Source organism: Lactuca virosa, chromosome 2, assembly GCF_052849685.1.
Source record: "Lactuca virosa cultivar CGN04683 chromosome 2, Lactuca_virosa_CGN04683_v6, whole genome shotgun sequence".
Lineage (NCBI taxonomy): Eukaryota > Viridiplantae > Streptophyta > Magnoliopsida > Asterales > Asteraceae > Lactuca > Lactuca virosa.
Genome location: NC_136427.1, coordinates 34533074 through 34557913, shown reverse-complemented (window position 1 = coordinate 34557913; position 24840 = coordinate 34533074). Strand labels below are relative to the sequence as shown.

At 36.8% G+C, this 24840-nt stretch overlaps 1 protein-coding gene across 1 annotated transcript; it reads right to left on the bottom strand.

The window, feature by feature from the left end:
- Window positions 1-21625: 21625 nt before the first annotated feature.
- LOC145157352 (uncharacterized) lies at window positions 21626-23733 on the bottom strand. The gene is made up of 3 exons (XM_079076408.1): window positions 22864-23733; window positions 21986-22686; window positions 21626-21926 (listed from the first exon to the last, which is right to left on the bottom strand). Exons 1-3 carry the CDS (start codon window positions 23731-23733, stop codon window positions 21626-21628), a joined length of 1872 nt encoding a protein of 623 aa, XP_078932534.1.
- Window positions 23734-24840: the final 1107 nt, after the last annotated feature.

Genomic DNA, 24840 nt, shown 5'->3' with positions numbered 1-24840 from the left:
AGGAGAAAAGATGCGATCGCATGTTACTTGTTTTGGCTCTTTTGATCGTCGTTCCTCCTTCCAAGCAGTTCTTGATCATTTCCGGGCATCCTTCCTTGTTCTAGACTCCAATTAAGCTCCTAAGCATCCACGAACGCATCCCGAACTCGCGCAATCATCCATGTGCTCCAAATGGCCCTGAAAAGTCATAACAAACGTGAGTAGTATGGGCATTCTTCAAAATAATCATGAAACACGAAATATATAAGAATAATCGGGAATTAGTTAGCTTTTTATAATGAAATACATAGGAAATTATGGTAAAAGATGCATATAAAATGCATCTAACAAACCTCCCCAAGCTTAGACCTTACTTGCCCTCGAGTTAGGAAACGATAACTTTGGAAACGGAATTGGGGGCTAAAGGCAATAACGGGACAACCTAGACACACGTTAACTAAAAAAAAACGAAAACCTAAATAATAAGAACTACCAAACCTAAACATAAAACATGCATGCAAAGATAAAGAAAATGAACAATGAACTAAAATAGTATGCAAATGAAAAACGTACAACTAAAATGAAACATGCTTCTTTTTTTTATATTTTATATTTTTTTCTTTTACGATTAGACTTTACATCGATACTGGGCTCCAATCACTAACACCAAAGCAACCATCCTGCTACCTTTCATGTATCACAGACTCCCAAAGTAAGGAAGACCACAAAACGGTGTAACACAATAATCCAACCCTAGTTTTATTTAAACTTTGCACCTTAATTAGCTTTATGAGCGAAAATAACATAGTCCGGATCTCATGTCCTTCAGACAAGATGGCCAAGAATCAGAATCGACGCATCTTTAAGAACCCGCACTACCAAATCAGCTTTCGCCGAAGCAGCAAGGGCCAACCCCCGTAGGAGCCCGAGCTCTATGCTTTCACTTTTTCGAGAGCCACAAGTATCGTATCACACAATTCTTTACTCGCCAGATGTAACTTTGGAACGGCTTCTAACTTGATTGAACTTTGATTTACACTTCGTTTTGAGCTTGATATCTTCAATCTCTTTTTTTTCCTTTTTGGAATTTCTTGAAGTTTCTTCAATTGAGTGCTTGAAATTCTTTGATTTGGGTAGTGGATATTGTTGGGTTATGAGCATTCTAACACTCCTAAGTGTACATGCAACCCTAAATACCTTGGATCTATGTTTTCTATATTATCAATACAATTATGAACATCCAAGGTATTATCCTAATCTAGCATACAAAATAATAAATATAACAAGATAGAATACATACCTCTTTGATGTAGAATGTCTTCATGAAGCTTAAGTGCCTAGTGCCCCAAGTGTGACACCTCAAATGGTTCACACAACACCAAATACACTTGGAATAACTTGAGAGAAACTTGAACACTCCTTGAAATCGTCTAGCCCTCACACTCACACATTAGTGCACGATTTCTTGAGCCATGGGATTCTTTTATATGGTGGCTATTAGGGTTACACCATGTAACTCATAACTTTACCCATTCCTTATGCTCCACGGATTTTAACCTCCATGAAGTATCCATGGGTCACCCCATGGACTTAGTCCAACATAAGGAATCTTGGATCACAAGCCCACATATATAAGAATGAATGATTTACACAATCAACCCATATATTTAATTAGTCTCCTTTTGATCACTTAATTAATTCCAAATTAATTCTTGATCAATACTAATTAAATAACCTTATTAATATATTAGAACTTATAATATATTAACCAACCTTAAGTGTTATTTCTCTCATTATAGTCTATCCAAATGCATGATGCCATGCAACCCAAATGGACCATGCCGGGTCGGGTCAAGTCTTACCAATTATAGTTATGGACTTAGACATTAATCCAACAGTCTCCCACTTGGATAAGTCTAAAACTATTATTGCGTATGACTTCAGGAACCGATCAGCAATCGTAGCTCTCAAAAGCTTCTGTCGAACTCTGACCTTGTCGATGAACTCTGACCTTTGTCAATGACTTGTCCATTAGATAAGGGATCATATATTCCTCCATTCTAGATATCATATGGACTGAGACATGGATTATCAATCATTCTCTCTGTCCATTTGTTGTTTCCCGATTTCCGATTCATGATGACTGACTGATTGAACAAATCAAATCAGTCCTGGCTTGGCCAAGCACTCACATGTATCATCTTTAAATCATCGAGGGGCCCACAGATATCGCTTTTATCCCGAAGGTAAAAGGAATGGATAAACTTCGACTCATATGGCTTGTTCTACTACTTGTTGAATCATACACAAAGGCACGTCTTATAACATCGAGTTACCAATGCGTTTTCGTGCAATCAATGTATAAACAACTCATAGTAACAACTCATATCTCTAGGTTTGAAGAATATAAGATATTATCGTCTCATGATCACTCGTGATAAAATCCATGAAGTGATTCAAATGAGCGCGGGTTGAATCCAATACTCATAACTTATGAGCACTCATGAGTGTTGTAGCACCACTTTGTCCACCAACTTGGACCTCTACAAACCAACCCATGACAGTCTTGATTCATATCTACTTCCAACATATGACCGACTGTGGATGGTTTGAATAACTTAATCATTCAGGAAGAGCGACTTAGTTATTCTCGAAGTCAAAACATGCAAAGTGAAACACAAGAATAAATGAATCAAATATGGTATCAAACCCTATGAATATAAATAAAAACTTTTATTTATCACCATACTGATTACTCATTATTCATTGTTTCGGTTTTATCAACTTTATACTTGAATTTAAAACAATAGTTGTCCCATGCTCCAAGCATGTACACTATGTTTTCTAAGCACTAGTCATGCCATACACCAAGTATGCATACTATGTTTGTCTATGATCTTTACTTTGTAAAATAGATCAATTGAACATCACTCCAATGATCCTCTTTTCACAGTCCCAAATCCTTACTGCAAATGCAAGAATTCCAAATTCATGCCATTTACTGAAATCTGTTAGATTCTAAACTTATATGCATTGATCCTCTTAATGATTATGCACGAAGTCAGAAAGACTTGACAACAATCATTACAGAGCATTCCAAAGGAGATCAGCTCCTTGGAAACATCCTTCTTTCATTAAGTTTCCTAATCTTACACAGATTGAATAATTTCTAACTTTGAAACATTTCCATATTCCATTTTGACTATCACTTCTGAATAAGAGTTGCCTCCTTACAGATTATGTCAATATGGTCCTTCCAAAATTAACATTATACTTCCAACTGTCCTTGAGCAACCAATCTTTGGTAAACCTTAGATTGTCCTCGACAATTGCTTAATCATTTTAGTCATATCCAATTCTAGACCTTTTCCCTTCATAATGCCCCAGGCATTTGGAAAAGTTTAGAAAGGATGAATATAGCACATGTAATCGATCCTATATCTGAAGCATATGGGACACGATTCATGATGTCTCACATAAAGACTAAACCAGTCTTTTGCTATAATATTTCCATTTCAATTTGCCAAGTCCTCAAAATTCATATTATGAAAAGGGATGCCGTAATCATAATCGAATTTTAGAACGCAAATAATGGACCCATATTTAGAATTTCCTTATGTTGAGCCATTCCAACATGAAATTCATATATATATATATATATATATATATATATATATATATATATATATATCCTTGATTAAATACGATTAAAATCTCAATCTAAGCTTTTAGAATTGAAATGAAGTATAATTTCCTCTCCCTTAATTATAGCAAAACAACTTTTTCAACCTCTGCAACCTCACGAATTGAAACTTTTGTTTTCTATAATTAACATTGCTAACTTGCAACCTTTGTCATAATTATCATGCTCCCACTAACATGATGATTATTAGCATAACACTTATGCTCCCACTAGCTTTGACATGTACTCAGAAATCAGCTGACTTTCTTACCAAAGTTCAGATTTCTGATACTAGATTGTTTTGATAAAACTTTATCAAAATCATACACCTCTCTTAGATAGCTCACATGTGTGTCTAAACAATTTTAGAACTATGAAAAGGGATGCCGTAATCATAGTCTCAATTGTTTAGACCTTTGCCACTTCTCACAAGTCCATGTTAGTGTGTCGGTAAACCACTCACGCTCCACTAACGACTTTGAGAATGCAAATATCACAATTGCTATCTAGCTAAAATCTACTTAGTGGAAGTGTTTCCTCACCATCATTTTCATGAATCGGAGAGAAACCTTATGACACTTAGATTTAATTGTGTATGTGTTCTTATCCATGTGAATTTGTCAAAACCATAATCACAAGCAAGGTTAGTGACAAATCCAAACTCATATTGATTAAACTTGTGCAATCTTAAATTCTTGCCATTTGGCAGCTCAGGTGTCTGCCATTGCTTCCAAGTAGTTGTGCAACCAATTGAGAACTCTCAGAACTCCTATGCAAAACCAACTTGAATAGGCACAAAAATTTCAACACGATAGGTTATAAACCTCAAGTCGTGTGCTAGTGAAGGACTTTAGGTTTTATTCTTGATTAAGTCTTGAAACTTTCAAGAGCTTTAAGACTCCCATTGTCCTCTTGACATATAAGACTCCCATGTCAAATATTCAAGAGATAGTGCAGATTCTTTATCAAGACTAACACTTTACACAATTGGCCTAAGTTGGTCTCTGTTTTATCCAAAACATCACAACTTACCAATTTCAAATGTACAAGAGTATATAACCTTTTGCTCTTACATTTGACTAGTGTTAACAAACCCTCTTTAAGATATGTCACTCAAGTTACAATCTTGGAGTATGACTCTAAGAATTGTTTTGGAACGAAGTATGACTCATCTTTTTGATTTAACCATTTCAACAATTCATGACTCCTCTTCTTAGTCATAAGAATGCACTAAGATGACTTTAGAGGACCAATTGTGATATGGTATCTTAATCATTAAGATGATCATAAACATGATACTAAAGTACTCTCCCATCTTTTCAGATTTGATAAACTTTTATCTTTCTGCCATACTTTGATTCTTCTTATTCGTTCTGTCTCACATTGAAACTTCTCCAATGCTACAGACTTATACTTAAACTTATAAGTATAACCATATTTACTGAACTTAAGTAAATCATGACGAATAGCCTTCTTGATCTTTTGTGATGGACTTGACCAGTGCACAAGAATGTGTACTCGATCCCTTAGTCCTTTCCTTATTCACATAAAGAATTAGTCTTAATTTTCCAAGCTGAAAGTTCTCATTCATCATACTATACAACTTGCATGATTCCAAGTTTCGGTCCAATTGAACCTTGGGTGATGAGAATCTTTCCTTATTTGGTAATATTAGACACTACCACAACCGAAAGAATCAAATCCATTTTTCCAATATTGCTATCAATGGAATCTTATAAGCAACAACTTTTCACAAATGCCATTGTAAGGATACTTAAAATAAATAAAATCAAAACCTTTTTCTTTTATTTTAAAACTTTGCGGAAAAACTTATCCTTACAATCCATATGAAAACCTTGTTGTTATCTATTCCTAAGCAATATAAATATCATAACTCTTAAGTAATAGCCCAAAATTCTGATCACCGAACCATGCGATTGAAATCCATCTTCGCGATCAGAGTCAGCATGTACTTAATAGAGTTAGACAATGGACTTTACCTGAAGTAGAGCCAAACTTATTGACTTTAACATCCTTAGGTAAATTTGGCAGCTTCGTAACCAATGCCCCTTCCTTTGGCAATAGTTACCTATGGACCCTTGATAATGGGACTATCTTAGACTTCGCCTCTCTCTTTACCATTGGGTCAACCGAGTTGACTATGGCCGATCCCTTTCCATTGGGAAGAGAGAGCTTTACTGGATATCCAATGTCATCATTGTCAATGTCCATAGCGTTTTAGGAAGTTGATCTTAGCAAATAGATAAGATCATTAAGGGTCTTGTCTTAGTCTGTTTCATAGGATTCCCAAAAGAACTCACTATGTGACTTAGAAAGTAGTTGAGCCTCCAACTTTCTCAAGACTTTGACACCCAACTCTCCCGGCTTGTCAATATGTGACTACATCTCCAAGATGTGATCACACCTAGACCTTGCCTTGCCAATAGGGCTTGAGTGACCTTAAACTTTTTAGGAACTTGTGGGTTAGGCAGAATAATTGGAGGAGGTGAAAGAAGTATGATATCCATGGGACATCATCTTCATTTAGGAAAGCTTGTTTCAAGAGATTTGGGAAGATCATAAATGTCTAGACCAGACATCTTTTTGGGAGATATTCAAGATAGTTGATTTAAAGTCCTTAATATGACACCCAATATGAAATATTAAGGCTAGGACCCAACAAACTATTTTATAACTTAGAAGAGGGATGCCGTAATCCAAGCTATAAAATATTTGAAGGTAGGTGAATGACGATTCACCAATTTCCACCATGAAAAACGAAATAATTTATTAGGTTTTAATTGGATTTGAAAGTCCTAGATCTTTGAGATTCATTGAACTGTTCAAAGGCATGTTTCAATCTCGAGTGTGCCCTTCAGGTTTTGTGACTGGGATGCCGAGGATCACAAAACAAGGTGTGAATAACCATGCAAATATACTTGGTACCCTTAATATTTACCCCTTAATCAGTGTGCCGGTTAACCACACACGCTCCACCGATACTATGATAAATATTAAGTTACCCTTTGCCTACCTTGTTAAGTCCAGGTTAGTGTGCCGGTTAACCACACACGCTCCACTAACGACTTAAGCAAAGTGCACAGTGTAATTTCATGGGTTAGCACCAAATTCACATTTTCCTAAGTAACTAAGATTGGGTATTAATAAGAGTTTAGTTACTTAGTATTTATCATTAATACTTTTAATGAAAGGAGAATTATAGTCCTTGTCCTACCCGTTCGGCTAACGACCCTCCACCAGTCAAGGAAGCGGTGGGTGAGAGTGGACACCCATTAAACTGTCATTTTATAGGCAGTAACCTTATACCCCCCTTATAGACCGGCTTCGTGAATGAGGCCTACTAACGTTAAGACTGACTTTACTCTTATACATATATATAAATATTATTAACTTATAATATTATAAAGTATAAGGGTTGAATTTTAACTTTTAAAATTCTAAGGGCTAACTTGGAATTAAAGTATTCATAAGTGAAAACTTTTCAAAATCCAAAACTTGAGGGCAAGTTTTGAAACTATTCAAAACTAATTAATTCCATAACTTATGAGTTTAAAGTAGTTTTAAATAAAATGAAATAAAATAAAATAAAATAAAAAAAAAACTCTTCAAGTTCCATAACTTGAGGACAAGTTATGGAAGACTTTAAACTAATTAATAAAAAAAATAACTTTTTTTTATTGTAACTTATGGAACTAATTAAGGTTACACTTTTTTTTTAATTTAATGAAGAGACTCTTGAACCTCCATAACTTGAGGACAAGTTATGGACTCATAAAACCATTTAATTAGAACTAGACTCTTCATTTTGTAACCTTTGCCAACTTTTATGAGTTTTATGATTCTTAAATGTGACTTTTCATATAACTTGAGGACAAGTTACAAAAACACACTTTGGAATCAACTCTAAGATTAAAATGGATTGAAAACAACTATTTCACACAACTTTTCTATTAATCTAAGAACCTCATAAGAACAACATAATTCAAATCATCAATCTTCAAGAAATTAGCATGAACATACAAACTAATACAAATCTTGAAATTATGACAATTATCTTAGAAATTGGATTAGCATGCAACCCTAAATACCTTGGATCTATGTTTTCTCTATTATCAATACAATTATGAACATCCAAGGTATTATCTTAATCTAGCATACAAAATAATAAATATAACAAGAAAGAATACATACCTCTTTGATGTAGAATGTCTTCATGAAGCTTGAGTGCCTAGTGCCCCAAGTGTGACACCTCAAATGGTTCACACAACACCAAATACACTTGGAATAACTTGAGAGAAACTTGAACACTCCTTGAAATCGTCTAGCCCTCACACTCACACATTAGTGCACGATTTCTTGAGCCATGAGATTCTTTTATATGGTGGCTATTAGGGTTACACCATGTAACTCATAACTTTACCCATTCCTTATGCTCCATGGATTTTAACCTCCATGGAGTATCCATGGGTCACCCCATGGACTTAGTCCAACATAAGGAATCTTGGATCACAAGCCCACATATATAAGAATGAATGATTTACACAATCAACCCATATATTTAATTAGTCTCCTTTTGATCACTTAATTAATTCCAAATTAATTCTTGATCAATACTAATTAAATAACCTTATTAATATATTAGAACTTATAATATATTAACCAACCTTAAGTGTTATTTCTCTCATTATAGTCTATCCAAATGCATGATGCCATGCAACCCAAATGGACCATGCCGGGTCGGGTCAAGTCTTACAAATTATAGTTATGGACTTAGACATTAATCCAACAGATATAACGTTGTGCCCTTTCTTCAGTTTGACTGTGTGGATCTGATACTTAAGCTCTCTGTTACCGTGAGGGTAACGCGTGTCAACAAATAGGGCCATGTTCTGTGGGTTCAGAGTTGCCAATAAAGATTCTTTTTAAACATCAATAAGCAAATCATCCTAGAGCTGTTATTACCGCCCAAAAAACGTTTCAGTATGCTATTTTTTTATTATATATGGTCGGGGTCTCGAATCACGGTGTCTTGGGTCCCCTGGTTATGACAACTGATTCTACACTTCCAATAACAATCAAGTTGCTTCGGATTTTTTCCATTTTCAACTCTCAATATCCCACTTCATGGAGCTATCGTATGTAAAGAGCGTCATCATCTCGTAAATTTTTTTTTTTTTTGAAAATGCAGAATGCAACAAAATGAAAATATTTTAGAAAACTAGGAAGAAATAAAATGACAAATAAAAGAAAAATGTTTTTGGATTTTTAAACTTTTCTAATTTTTTTGTATATTTTTTTTAAATAACAAAATAAAAACTTTTACAAAAAGATAGGAAATCCCATCCCCAAGCTTGAAATTAAGCATTGTCCTCAATGCTTAGGGAGGAGTGGAAGACGACTACTAGGACGGGGGAGCATAGCGATAGAAGAAATCGTCGCGCAGACCTAAGAGCTCGTCACGATAGTTGGTAACCTGAGTGCTATATTGTTGATAGTCGAGGCGAAGACCAGTCATCGTCTGCTGAAGGGAAGCAATATCCCCACGGAGGTCAAGATAATGCTGGTAAGTGAAGGGAGAGTTGGGGTGAGGGTGAGATGGCTGGGTGGGTGGGGGCTGATCCCGAAAGTCAGTCTGCATAGGATCAGGCTGGCTAAAGGATTTAGGTGTGGCGTCTGCGTAGTCTGGGTGCTGAGTGGATGAAGATGGTCAATCAGACTGTAGACGTTGTGCCCTAGGTGGGCGAGGGGGTGATTGGATGTTCGAAGGAAGCACCCACTCAGTCTCGCTAATGGGGTCAGCGAGAGCTATGACATCAAGTCCAGTGACCTTGAAATACGTGGAGCGACCCCGCATCCAAACACACCCACCTGGGGCAGTACGAAGCATGTGCATAGCCCGGAAGTTCTGCAGGGTCAGACGAAAAGAATCATCGGTAAAGAAGGTGTACTCCGGAGGAGATTGCGGCTCGAGGGAGCGGGCAATGAAAGAAATCAAACCACCACAACGAATTGCACCGCGAGTGCGAAGAGTTATAACTCTATGGAACCGTCTAATGATAATATCACCAAAATGTGGACGGTATGACCCGGTGATCATGCACCACAAAAGAAAAAGCTCGGCTTTGCCGACTTTCGTGGTCTCAATCTGTGCATAAATGATATTGCACAGTATTTTCAATGCAATTTTGAGAACAGGGTGCATGATGCTAGTCTGTACGGATGAGGCTGAATCATAAGACTCCATACCGGTAATGGAGTACCAAAACTCGCATACGTCAAAAGCGGGGGTGGGCTGGGATAAACTAGTGATGGGAGTATGGAAGATAACACATAACTGGTCCACGTGAAGAGTGTGAGGGGTGCTAAAAATGCGAAAAGCTATGTTTCCCTCATGATTTATCTCACTAAGCGTGGCTAAAAACTCTCAGGTCAATAGGGGACAAGTGCCAAAATCTGCAGATAATAGGCGCTCCCAGCCAATATTGGCAAAAAGAGTGCGAACACCATCATAAATATGGAGTTCCTGCATTAAGGGGCGGCTAGGGGCCCAGATCTGTGGCAAAATATCGCGGTCGAGAAGTCGCTGGTAACAGTCGAGTGCGGCCTGTGAACCTAAATCTACAGTGACATTGTCCATCTGGACAGTGTATGACGGGTCTGAGGTGTCAACCTTCTGCGTGAACGGGAAGGTCTTGGGGGCATTTTGTCAGGTAAATTGGGACAAGGTAGGCACAATTTCCAGGTAATAATAATAATAATAATAATAATAATAATAATAATAAAGCAAAAATAAATATTTCTAACTACTCCCAAACGACCGCACAAATATATAACAAAAACAAAAATTCAGTTTCAGAACGAAAATACCTGACTGTGCGCTGAGCAGCAGTATATTTTTCGTGCCGAAATTTTTTTTGATTTTTGAAATTCCATTCGGATGAATCTCTTCTGAATTGCGTCGTGAGCAAACGTTTCTACTTTTCGTGGCCTGCGGATGACTAACGGAACGTAGATCTGAAAAAGAAACTCAAAAAAAAATTCAAATTTCAAATGAGATTTTTGGAGAATTTCAACCGTGAGAACATGATTTCGTTACCGTAAATATGTTGTAGGAGTAAAATAGAAGAGATTGATACCTTTTTTTCTTGATTTGGACGAAAAACGAGCGATTTGGGTGTTTGTTGGTGAATGAACTCGGAAATTAGAGGATTTCAGAGAGTGTTTTTGAAATGTGGTGGTAACAAATGAGGCATGCGATCACTATTTATAGCAAAATACAAACCTACGACCGCAAAGGGATGACCTGCGATCGCAGGTTCTTCAAATATAACCGTTGGCACGATTATCGATGTTTGTAACGGTCAAATGCAGGATTTTTGATACATGCGATCGCAGGTAGGGAACCTGCGATCGCAGGTTTTACGATAATTGCTTCGATCATCTTGTTTTACAGTTAAAAAAACCCAGTGAAAAAAAAATTGATACCTGCGATCGCAAGGGCAGAACCTGCGATCGCAGGTTGCTTTTTTTGTGAAGAACGACCCAAAAAATCCTCGACTGCGTGCTGCGACCCTAATCTGCATAACCTGCGATCGCAAAGACTGGACTCGCGGTCGCAGGTTCCACCAAAACTTTATTTTTCAACTTTTTACAAAATCTCTCTGTTCCTTTTTATTTTAAAAACATGATTCAATAAAAAAAGCATCCTAAGAAGCTAAAAACACACAAAAATTAAAAACAAGTTGTAGAATTAAAATCAAAACAAATGCTCGGGTTGCCTCCCGGTAAGCTGCCTGTTTTTACTGTCGTTGGCTCGACATTGTTACTTGGTTTCCTTAGTTGCGGTAAGTCGGGACCTCGACTACCTCCACTTCTTCATTTGAGACTTGAAACCCTTCGTAAAATGGTTTGAGACGATGACCATTCACCTTAAAGATTTTTCTTGTTTGTTCACTCTTAATTTCTATAGCACCATGATCAAACACGTTAGTAACAACAAAAGGCCCCACCCAGGGAGACCTCAATTTACCAGAAATAAGTTTGAAAAGAGAATGGTATAAGAGTACCTTTTGACCGGTAGTAAATACCTTTCGCGAGATCATCTTATCGTGAAACGCTTTCGTCTTCTCCTTATAGATTGCCTCGTTCTCATAAGCATCATTCCTGATTTCTTCTAACTCTTGAATATCCAATCTTCTTTTCTTACCAGCCTCATCCATGATCATGTTCAAGTTTTTGACAGCCCAATATGCTCGATTCTCTAACTCAACCGGTAATCGACAAGGTTTGCCAAAAACGATTCTATATGGTGACATACCTATAGAAGTTTTGTATGCTGTCCGGTAAGCCCATAACGCATCATTCAATCGAATACTCCAATCTTTCTTGACCGGATTGATGGTTTTCTCTATAATGCCCTTGATCTGTCTGTTTGAAGCTTCAGCCTACCCGTTGGTTTGCGGGTGATATGCTGTGGATACCCGATGTGTAACACCATATTTCTTGAGGATTACTTCGAGGGTGCGGTTGCAGAAATGCGTGCCCCGATCACAAATAGTGGCTTTTGGTGTCCCAAACTTAGCAAATATATCTGTCTTGATAAAATCAACCACAACCTTGGCATCGTCGGTTCGTGTAGCTTTTGCCTCGACCCATTTGGACACGTAATCCACAGCAAGCAAGATGTACACAAACCCGAAAGAAGGCGGAAACAGACCCATGAAATCTATACCCCAAACGTCAAAGATTTCACATATTAAGATTGGGGTAAGTGGTATCTGATTACGAGATGTCAAAGACCTGGTCATTTGACACCTTTCACAGGTTTTGCAAAATAGAAAAGAGTCAGGAAAAATATGAGGCCAATAAAGACCGCTGTCCAAAACCTTGCGTGCGGTTCGTTGTGGACCATAATGCCATCCACAAGCTTCTGAATGGCAGAAATTCAGAATTAATTTGACTTCATCTTGAGGTACACATCTTCTAATCACCTGATCAGCACAGTGTTTCCATAGATACGACTTGTCCCAAACATATCTTTTGGCCTCCTTCTTTATTTTATCTTTCTGGGCTCGGGTAAGATATGAAGGGAGTTCTCTGGAGACCAAGTAGTTTACTATATCAGCAAACCAAGGAGGGTTCTGAACAGCGAATAAATGCTCGTCAGGAAATGTTTCGCGGATCGGTGTCGGGTCTTCAGGTGGGGTGAGGCGGCTCAAATGATCAGCTACCAAATTTTCTCTCCCACTTTTGTCCCTAATCTCTATATCAAATTCCTGTAGCAGCAAAATCCATCTAATCAACCTTGGCTTTGAGTCCTTTTTGGCAAGAAGGTACCGAATGGCTGCGTGATCCGAAAAGATTATGACTTTTGTACCCAACAAATACTATCTGAATTTTTCCAATGCAAAAATAATTGACAGCAACTCTTTTTCAGTGGTGGAGTAATTTTCTTGGGCGCTATCCAAAGTCTTTGATACATACTATATAACGTGGGGGACCTAGTCTTTTTTCTGTCCTAGAACAACTCCAACAGCAGTGTTACTGGCATCGCACATTATCTCGAATGGTAAACTCCAATCTGGGGGCTGAATGATGGGGGCAGAAGTAAGAAGATTTTTTAGCACATCAAAAGCCTTTTTGCAATCTTCATTGAAGTCAAATTCAACGTCTTTCTGCAATAACTGGCACATGGGAACTGATATTTTTGAAAAATCTTTTATAAACCTCCTGTAAAACCCTACATGACCAAGAAAGGAACACACTTCCCGAACATTCTTCAGGTAGGGTAAGCTCTTTATAACATCTATTTTTGCTTTATCGACTTCCAAACCTCTTTTTGAAAAATTATGTCCAAGAATCAGACCTTGGTCAACCATAAAGTGACATTTTTCAAAATTTTAGACCAGGTCTGTTTCTATACATCTTTGTAAAATTTTTGTGAGGTTTTTTAAACAAATATCAAAGGAGTCTCCATAGACGGTAAAATCATCCATGAAGAATTCTATGGTATTTTCGACACACTCAGAAAATATACTAACCATACACCTTTGATAGGTAGCAGGTGCATTGCAGAGTCCGAATGGCATACGCCTACATGCGAATGTCCCGAAAGGGCACGTGAATGTCGTTTTCTCCTGGTCTTCTGGAGCAACTGGAATCTGATGGAAACCTGAAAATCAATCCAAGCAGCAGTAGTGGGATTTTGCAACAAGCCTCTCTAGCATATGATCTATGAATGGGAGAGGAAAATGATCTTTCCGGGTGGCTGCGTTTAATTTTCTGTAGCCAATACACACGCACCATCCGTTCTGAACCCGATTTGGAACCATCTCTCCTTCTTGTTGGGTTTTGAGTATTCTAACACTCCTATGGTGTACATGCAACCCTATAAACTTTGGATATATGTTTTCTCTATTATACATGCAAATATTAACTATTCCAAGGTTTCATCCTAACTAGCATATTATGAAGCACTTATACTACAAAGTTCTAGTTAGATGACATACCTTTTGATGTAGCTTGATGTCTTCAAGCTTTAAGAGCTTAGCCCCAATAGTGTGGAAGCCTCAAATGGAATCACAAATCACCAAAACACCTTGGAAGAACTTGAGAGAATATGTATGCACACTAAAATCGGCTCACTCTTATTTTCACACACTTGTGCCGATTTTGTGAGCCAAGGACCCCTTTATATATTATGGAGGATTAGGGTTACATCCATGTAAACCCTAATACCCATGACCTTTCATTTACATAGGATCCATGGGTTAAAAGCTCCATGGACCATCCATGAAAGCTTAGCCCAACCTAAATGAACTTGGCCCATTCCATATATATAAGAGTCCATATTTAATTAGTTCTTTTTGCTCACTTAATTAATTCTAAATTAATTCTTGATCAGTACTAATTAAATAATATGATTCCATATTAATATATTAGAGCTTATAATATATTAATATAAATCATAAATATACTATTCTCAAAAGACTATCCATATAAATTATGCCGGTGAAGTGCAACCCAAATGGACCATGCCGGGTCGGGTCAAGTACATACCAAATATAGTTATGGACTTAGACATTAATCCAACAGTCTCCCACTTGGATAAGTCTAAAACTATTATTGAGTATGACTTCAAAACCTAACTGGCAATCGTAGCTCTTAAAGCCGCTGTCGAACTCTGACCTTGTCAATGACTTGTCCATTAGATAAGGGATCATATATTCCTCCATTCTAGATATCATATGGACTGAGACATGGATTATAATCATTCTCTCTGTCCATTAGTTGTTTCCCGATTTTCGATTTATGATGACTGACGGATTGAACAAATCAAATCAGTCCTGGCTTGGCCAAGCACTCACATGTGTCATCGCTAAATCATCGAGGGGCCCACAGATATCGCTTTTAACCCGAAGGTAAAAGGAATGGATAAACTTCGACTCATATGGCTTGTTCTACTACTTGTTGAATCATACACAAAGGCACGTTTTATAACATCAAGTTACCAAATGCGTTTTCATGCAATCAATGTATAACCAACTCATAGTAACAACTCATATCTCTAGGTTTGAAGAACATAAGATATTATCGTCTCATGATCACTCGTGATAAAATCCATGAAGTGATTCAAATGAGCGCGGGTTGAATCCAATACTCAGAACTTATGAGTACTCATGAGTGTTGTAGCACCACTTTGTCCACCAACTTGGACCTCTACAAACCAACCCATGACAGTCTTGATTCATATCTACTTCCAACATATGACCGACTGTGGATGGTTTGAATAACTTAATCATTCAGGAAGAGTGACTTAGTTATTCTGGAAGTCAAAACATGCAAAGTGAAACACAAGAATAAATGAATCAAATATGGTATCAAACCCTATGAATATAAATAAACACTTTTATTTATCACCATACTGATTACTCATTATTCTTTGTTTCGGTTTTATCAACTTTATACTTGAATTAAAAACACTAGTTGTCCCATGCTCCAAGCATGTACACTATGTTTTTCTTAAACAATAGCTTTGTCATACACCAAGTATGCACTCTATGTTTGTCTATGATCCTTACTTTGTGAAATAAACCAATTGAACATAATTTCAATGACTCTAATTTCACACTCCCAAATCCTTATCGAAAAATGTGAGAATTTCAAATTCCTATCATTTATCGAAATCTGTTTAGATTTTAAACTTATATGCACTGACCCTCCTGTAATGAATATGTACAAAGTCACAAAGACTTGTCAACAGTCATTATAAGGTATTCCAATGGAGATCAACTCCATGGAAACTAAGTCTCATATTCAAAGTACATTGCTTTGGACATGCTTCTTGCATTAAGTTTTCTAATCTTACACAGATAACTTCCACCTATGGAGACAACTCCATATTCTCATTTTGACTATCACTTCTGAATAAGAGATGTCTCTTTTTAGAATATGTCAATATGGTCCTTCCAAAATTAGCACTATACTTCCAACTGTCCCTGAGCAACCAATCTTTGGTAAACCTCAGATTGTCCTCGACAATTGCTTAATCATTTTAGTCATATCCAATTCTAGACCTTTTCCCTTCTTAATGCCTCTGGGCATTTGGAAAAATTTAGAAATGACAAATATTATAGCAGATGCAATCGATCCTGTACCCAAAGCAAATGGTACACGATTCATGATGTCTCACATAAAGACATGATTCTAGACCAGTCTTTTGCTACAATATTTTTATTTGCCATGTTTTCAAAATTTGACTATGAAGAGGGATGTCGTAATCATAATCGAATTTTAAGAACGCAATATATCGAATTCCCTTAAGTTGAACCAATCCAACATGAAATTCATATATATATATTCTTAAGTAAAGATGATTAAGGTCTCAATCTAAGCCTTTAGAACTGAAATGAAGTATATCCTCTCCCTTAATTATAGCAAAACAACTTTTTCAATCCCTGCAGCCTCACGAATTGAAATTTTTGTTTTCTATAATTAACATTGCTAACTTGCAACACTAACAATAATTATCATGCTCCCACTAACATGATGATTATTAGCATAACACTTATGCTCCCACTAGCTTTGACATGTACTCAGAAATCAGTTGGACTTCTAGAAATCAATACTTTATTGACTTTCTTACCAAAGTTCAGATTTCTGATACGAGATGCTTTGATAAAACTTTATAAAAATCATACACCTTTCCTTAGATAGCATGCATGTGTGTCTAAACAATTTCAGAACTATGAAAAGGGATGCCGTAATCATAGTCTCAATTGTTTAGACCTTTTTCCATCTGCTTCAAATCTACTTGGTGGAAGTGTTTCCTCACCATCATTTTCATGAATCGGAGAGAAACCTTATGACCCTTAGATTTTATGGTGTATGTGTTCTTATCCATGTGAATCGTCAAAATCATAGTCACAAGACAAGGATAATGACAAATCCAAACTCATGTGGACTGAACTTATGCAATCTTAACTTCTTGCCACCTGGAAGTACAAGGCCTGTCATTGCTTCCAAGTTGTTATGCAACCAATTGAGAACTTTCAGAACTCCTATGCAAAGCCAACTTTAACTGGAATGGGCACAGAATATGTCAACACGATAGGTTATAAACCTCAAGTCGTGTGCTAGTGAAGAACCTCAGGTTTTATTCTTGATTAGTTCTTGAAATTCTTTTTAGGATCTTTAAGACTCCCACTATCCTCTTGACATATAAGACTATCTTGCCAAATATTCAAGAGATAGTGCGGATTCTTTATCAAGACAAACACTTCACACAATTGGCCTTAGTTGGTCTTTGTTTTATCCAAAACATCACAACTTACCAATTTCAAATGTACAAGAGTAGGACACTTTTACTCTTACATTTGACAAATGTTTGAAACCTTTCTTTAAGATATGTCACTCAAGTTACAATCTTGGAGTATGACTCTAAGAATTGTTTTGGAACGAAGTATGACTCATCTTCCTGATCTAACCATTTCAACAATTCATGACTCCTCTTCTTAGTCATAAGAATGCACTAAGATGACCTTTAGAGGACTAATTGTGATATGATTTCTAAATCATTAAGATGATCACAAACATGATAATAACCTCTCCCATCTTTTCAGATTTGAGAAACTTTTATCTTTCTGCCTAATTTGATTCTTCACATTCGTTCTGCCATACATTGAGACTTTTCCAATGTTTCAGAATTATACTTAAACTTGTAAGTATAACCATATTTACTAAACTTTAGTAAATCAAATAGTCTTAACGAGCTTTGTGGTGGACATGACCAGTGCATAAGAATGTGTACTCGATCCCTTTAGTCCTTCACTTGACTCACACATCCATGTGAACAAGTAATTAGTCTTGATTTTCCAATGCTTGAAAGTTCTCATTCATCATACTATTCAACTTGCATGATTCCAAGTTTCGGTCCAATTGAAACTTGGGTGATGAGGAACTTTCCTGATTTGGTAAATTTAGACACTACCACAAATGAAAGAATCAAATCCATTTTCCAATATTGTTGTCAGTGGAATCATATAAGCAACAATTTTCCACAAATGCCATTGTAAGGATACTTCAAATAAATAAAATTAAACAATTTTCTTTTATTTTAAAACTTTGCGGAAAAACTTATCCTTACAATCCACATGGAAAATTGTTGTTATCTATTCCTTAGCAGTATATCATAACTTCTTAAGCAACTGCTCAAAATTCTCATGCGATCGAAATCCACCTTCGCGATCAGAATCAGCATATACTTCCTTTAAGATTTCTCTCTATTCTTTGATTCTTAAAACATCAACATGTGACCCAGTCACATCATGTAATGAGGATCTCAGAATAGAACTTAACAGAGTTAGATAATGGGCTCTACCTGATGTAGAGTCAAACTTATTGACTTTAACATCCTTAGGTAAATTTGGCAGCTTTGCAATCAACGCCCCTTCCTTTGGCAAAATAAACATATGGACCCTTTGGTAATGGGACTATCTCAGACTTAGCCTTTCTCTTTACCATTGGGAAGAGAATTCTTTTTCTGGATTTCCAGTGTCACCATTGTCACTGTCCATAAAGTTTTTGGGAAGTTGATCTTCTAATCAAATTTGCTTTACTATCGTTCCAAATCATTGCTGATTCAGCAGCACCAAGCAAATAGATATGATCATTAAGGTTCATGTCATAGTCTGTTTCATATTAGTCCCAAAGGAACTCACTATGTGACTTAGAAAGTGATTGAACATCCAACTTTCTCAAGACTTTGACACCCAACTCTCCCGGCTTGTCAATACGTGACTTCATCTCTAAGATGTGATCACACATAGACCTTGCTTGCCATTAGGGCTTGAGTGACCTTGAACTTGTGGGTTAGGGAGAATAATTGGAGGAGGTGGAGGAAGAGAAGTATGACTTCCATGAGCCAAACTCGGGAAGTCATATTCATTAGGAAAGCTTGGTTTGGGAAGATCATTGTTGTCTAAACCAGACATCAATGATGGGAGAAATTCATGTAAAGTTGATTTAAGTCCTTAATATAACACCCAATATGATATATTAAGGCTAGGACCCAACAAACTATTTTATAACTTGGAAGAGGGATGCCGTAATCCAAGCTATAAAATATTTGAAGGTAGGTGAATGACGATTCACCAATTTCCACCAAGATAAACGAAATGTATTATTAGGTTTTAATTGGTTTTGAAACTCCTAGATTCTTTTGAGATTCATTGAACTTTTCAATGACATGTTTCAATCTCGAGTGTGCCCTTCAGGTTTTGTGACTGGGATGCCGAGGATCACAAAACAAGGTGTGAAGTAACCATGCAAATATACTTGGTACCCTTAATATTTACCCCTCAATCGATGTGCGGGTTAACCACACACGCTCCAACGATACTATGATAAACATTAAGTTACCCTTTGCCTACCTTGTTAAGTCCAGGTTAGTGTGTCGGTTAACCACACACGCTCCACTAACAGCTTAAACAAAGTGCAAAGTGTAATTTCATGGATTAGCACCTTATTCACATTTTCCTAAGTAACTAAGATTGGGAATTTATAAGTGTTTAGTTACTTAGTATTTATCATTATACTTATAATGTAGGGAGAATTATAGTCCTTGTCCTACCTGTTCGGCTAACGACCCTCCACCAGTCATGGAAGCGGTGGGTGAGAGTGGACACCCATTAAACTGCCATTTTATAGGTAGTAACCTTATACCCCCCTTATAGACCGGCTTCGTGAATGAGGCCTACTAATGGTAAGACGACTTGCTCTTATACATATAATATATTAAACTTTTAATCTTATAATAGTATAAGGGTGTATTTTAGACATTTAAAATACTTTGTGGTTTAATCTATTAATTAAATTATACTCTTAATTTAATTAAATTTAAACCATGTCATTATGGAATTTTTAATTCTCTTTTAATTAAACACTTTAATTATCTATTAATAAAGTCCATAAGAGTTAATTGAATTATTCAATAAAAACATCATAATTCCAATTATTAAATTCAAAATTAAAACCATTTAATTAATTGTTTAAGTTATGAACCCAAGAGTTTTAGAATTCAATTCTTTTTTTTATCATAAAAAACTTTTTCCAAATTCCAAAACTTGAGGGCAAGTTTTGTAACTCTTGAAAACTTTTGGATTCCATAACTTATGGAGTTAAATACTTGTTTTATGATGAAACTTTTCATGTTCCATAACTTAAGAACAAGTTATGGAATTCTTTAAAACATTAAGACCAAGTTTTGTAACTCCATAAAAAACTTTGAATCAATTTTTTTAAAAACCTTTTCATATCCATAACTTATGGAGGTTTCAAAAAACGCTTTAGGTCAAACTTTTAAAACTAATAAAATAATCATATCATTTTATCTTTTACTAAATTTGACCTAATTCAACTCATATAGCAAATGATTCAAATTTTACAAATAATTAGTTTTTCACAAAAACAAGTAATTATCTTAAAATTTGACAAACGTCATGGTTTTTATTTCCTTTTTTTTCCAACTTGAAAATAAAACATTTGCATCAATATAACAGAAAACAACCCATGGCTCTAATACCACTGTTGGGTTTTGAGTATTCTAACACTCCTATGGTGTACATCCAACCCTATAAACCTTGGATCTATGTTTTCTCTATTATACATGCAAATATTAACTATTCCAAGGTTTCATCCTAACTATCATATTATGAAGCACCTATACTACAAAGTTCTAGTTAGATGACATACCTTTTGATGTAGCTTGATGTCTTCAAGCTTTAAGAGCTTAGCCCCAATAGTGTGGAAGCCTCAAATGGAATCACAAGTCACCAAAACACCTTGGAAGAACTTGAGAGAATATGTATGCACACTAAAATCGGCCCACTCTTATTTTCACACACTTGTGCCAATTTTGTCAGCCAAGGACCCCTTTATATATTATGGAGGATTAGGGTTACATCCATGTAAACCCTAATAGCCATGACCTTTCATTTACATAGGATCCATGGGTTAAAAGCTTCATGGACCATCCATGAAATCTTAGCCCAACCTAAATGAACTTGGCCCATTCCATATATATAAGAGTCCATATTTAATTAGTTCTTTTTGATTACTTAATTAATTCTAAATTAATTCTTGATCAATACTAATTAAATAATATGATTCCATATTAATATATTAGAGCTTATAATATATTAATATAAATCATAAATATACTATTCTCAAAAGGCTATCCATATAAATTATGTCGGTGAAGTGCAACCCAAATGGACCATGCCGGGTCAGGTCAAGTACATACCAAATATAGTTATGGACTTAGACATTAATCCAACACTTCTTTGTTCTCTACCACTGTCACTCCAGCCTTCTTAGGAACAACTTGAACTGGGCTGACCCACTTGCTGTCAGAAATTGGGTATATCATCCCAGCATCCAGTAACTTCATAACTTCTTTTTAACTACCTCCATCATTGGTGGGTTTAATCTGCGTTGGGCTTCTCGCGATGGCTTATAATCTTCTTCCATCAGAATTTTGTGCATGCATAGAGATGGGCTGAGTCCTTTAATGTCTGCAATAGTCCACCCAATTGCGCTTTTATACTCCTTCAGAATTCTGATCAGCTCTAACTCTTCTTTTTCTGACAGCTTGTTGGATATGATAACTGGTAATGTTTCTTTTCCCCAAGATATGCATATTTCAGGTGTTCTGGAAGTGTCTTTAGATCCAAGATGGGGGCTTACACTACAGAAGGAAAAAGCTTGGAGTTAGAAATTGGTAATTTAAGAGTTTGGGTACCATACCTCAACTTTCTCTGCTGGTCCATATGAGCTGCCATCTCTTGAACTTCTCTATCAACCACATAATTTTCTGATATAACCTGAGCTGCATTAATAGACAAATTTCTGTGGAGCACTAATGCTAGTGACTCACGGTTAGCAATCTCAAAATATTCTGCAGATAATGGTTCAATTACATAGATGAAATTAAGGGCTGAAACATCATCTGGGTAACGCATGGCATCATAAATATTGAAGTTGATAACTTCACCATCAAAATCCATTGAAAGGGTACCATCATAAACATCTATTTTGGTTCTGGCAGTTTTTAAAAATGGTCTCCCCAAAAGAATGGAACCTGAGTTTGGTGAGTCGTCATCTCCCATATCCAAAACATAGAAATCAGCTGGGAATATGAGTTCATTCACTTGAACCAAAACGTCTTCCAGTACACCTTTTGGGTGTACCAGAGAACGATCAGCTAACTGAATGATGACTCCTGTTCTTTTTAAAGGCCCCACCCCGATAGTTTTAAAAAGTGAATATGGTAAAACATTTATAGAAGCTCCTAAGTCCAACATAGCTCTTGGCACTAAAAGGTTCCCCAACTTGCAAGGAACAGTAAATACTCCTTGATCCTTACACTTTGGGGGTAGCTTTTTTTGTAAAACAGCTGAAACATTCTCGCTTACTTTGACTGTTTCGTTTCGTTTCCTTTTAATTTTCTTTTTGAAGTACACAACTCTTTTAAAAATTTAGCATATCGGGGTAGTTGTTTAATTGCATCAAGAAGGGGAATATTTACCTCAACCTTTCTGAAGAAATCCATAATCTCTTTATCTTCCTTTTCTTTTTTTGTGTTTTTTCAGTCTTGAGGTAAAAGGAGGAGGGGTAATTTTTACTTCAGGTTCAGCAGGTCCATCTTTTTTCTGAACCTCTTCAGTTGCCTCAGATTCTTGCTCAACCACGATCTCTTCTTCCTCATCTTCTTGCTGATCTGGTCCTTTGTAGTTTTTACCACTTCTGAGGGTGACAGCACAAGCATTGTGCTTCGGGTTTTTCTCAGTCTGAGATGAGAGTTTTCCTTGGGTTTGTGCTTCTAGTTTGCTCATGGAGTTCGCGAGTTGTGATACCTGCTGTTCCAGATTTTTGATGCTGGACTTTGTTTTATTTTGGAAAGCATGAGTACTGGTAGCAAGACTTTTAACTATGTCTTCCAAAGACATGCTGGAACTACTAGCTTGTGACTGAACAGGTGGTTGCTGAAAATTGCCCTGGTGCTGATTTTGCTGAAAAGATTGCTGAAACCCGGGTGGAGCTTGATATTGGTTTCTTTGCTGAAAATTCTGTTGAGGTCTTGGCTGGAAATTATTATTTTGAGGCCCTCCCCAAGCTTGGTTGTTGCGATGTTGATCAAATGGCCTTTGCTGAAATCCTCCCATAGCTTGCACAGATTCATTATCTTCTTGAAGTATTGGGCACATATCAGTTGGGTGCCCGGTTTTGCAGCAGATCCCGCAAGGTTTGACCTTTGGCTCTACACCTTTTTCTTTTGTCAACAAAAGGACAGCTTTAGTCAATTCTAAAATCTGGGATTCCAGGTGGGCATTGCTCATCTCCTTGACTCCTCTTGGATGGTCTGGGTACCACTCTTCCTCAGTTGCTGAATGTTTTGATTCATTGGCCAGCTTCTCTATTAATGCCCTGATCTCTGTTGGTGTCATGTTTGAAAGTGACCCTCCACTAGATGCATTTATTAGTCGCCTCTCCATAGGTATCAATCCTTCGCAGAAAAACTGATACAACTGATAATCACTAATGCCATGTTGTGGGCATCGGACTAACAACTTCTTGAATCGCTCCTAATAAGTTTGGAGAGCTTCTCTTTTGCCTTGCTTTATACCCAAAATCTCTCTGCGTAGATTTGACACTTTCGCCTTGGGAAAATATTTTTCTAGGAAGAGCTTGGCGAGTTCATTCCAGCTTGTTATTGAGCCAGATGGAAGGTCATATAACTACTCCTTTGCTGCATCTTGAACTGAGAAGGGAAACGCCCTGAGTTTGATCTGGTCTTCAGTAACTCCATGGGGTTTCATTCCAGAGCAGACAACATGGAATTCCTTGAGAAATTTATGAGGATCTTCATTCTCAAGGCCTCAAAATGGGGCTAGCAGATGGATTAAACCGGATTTGAGCTCAAAATTTCGAGCTTCTGGAAAGGTGATACACAAGGGCTCCTGGGTAACCTCTTGTGTTGCCCACTCACGGAGAGTTTTTTCAGCTTCATCTCCGTTTTCGCTCATGATGAATTCTAATTCGGTTTCAGAAGAATCTGTAAGTTCGGGTTTGTCTGAAGATGATGATGAGTATGTTTTGAACGGGCTGTTAACGGGTGAGGTGGGTGGTGCTTTCGGAAAAGGTTGAAATGAGTGTTCAGGTTCGTTCCACAAGGGAGTGCCTTGTGGTATGGGTGAGGTTGAGGTTCCTGTTTGTTGCTTTCGAAGTTTTGCTTCCTTCTTTAGCTTCCTAGCAGTCTTCTCAATCTCTGGATCAAAAATCATATTACCTGTATGTGAAGATCTTAGCATAAAACTATTAGTGTTTTACCGTTTCCCCGGCAACGGCGCCAATTTGTTAAAACCGCTGTCGTACACGATTTAAACAAATAAAAATAATAAATAAACTACTTTATGGCACTAACAGGTAGTACAGATAAGCAGGGTCGGATCCTCAGGGATACGTTCTAATGTTTACACCTCTTTGCGTAAGGTGTGGTCTAATTCTTGATGAATGCAATAAACATAAAAGGGGGAGTTTATTTCTGAATATTAAACTAATAGAAATCGAAATTGACAAAAGAATAACTAAATTTAAAGTGA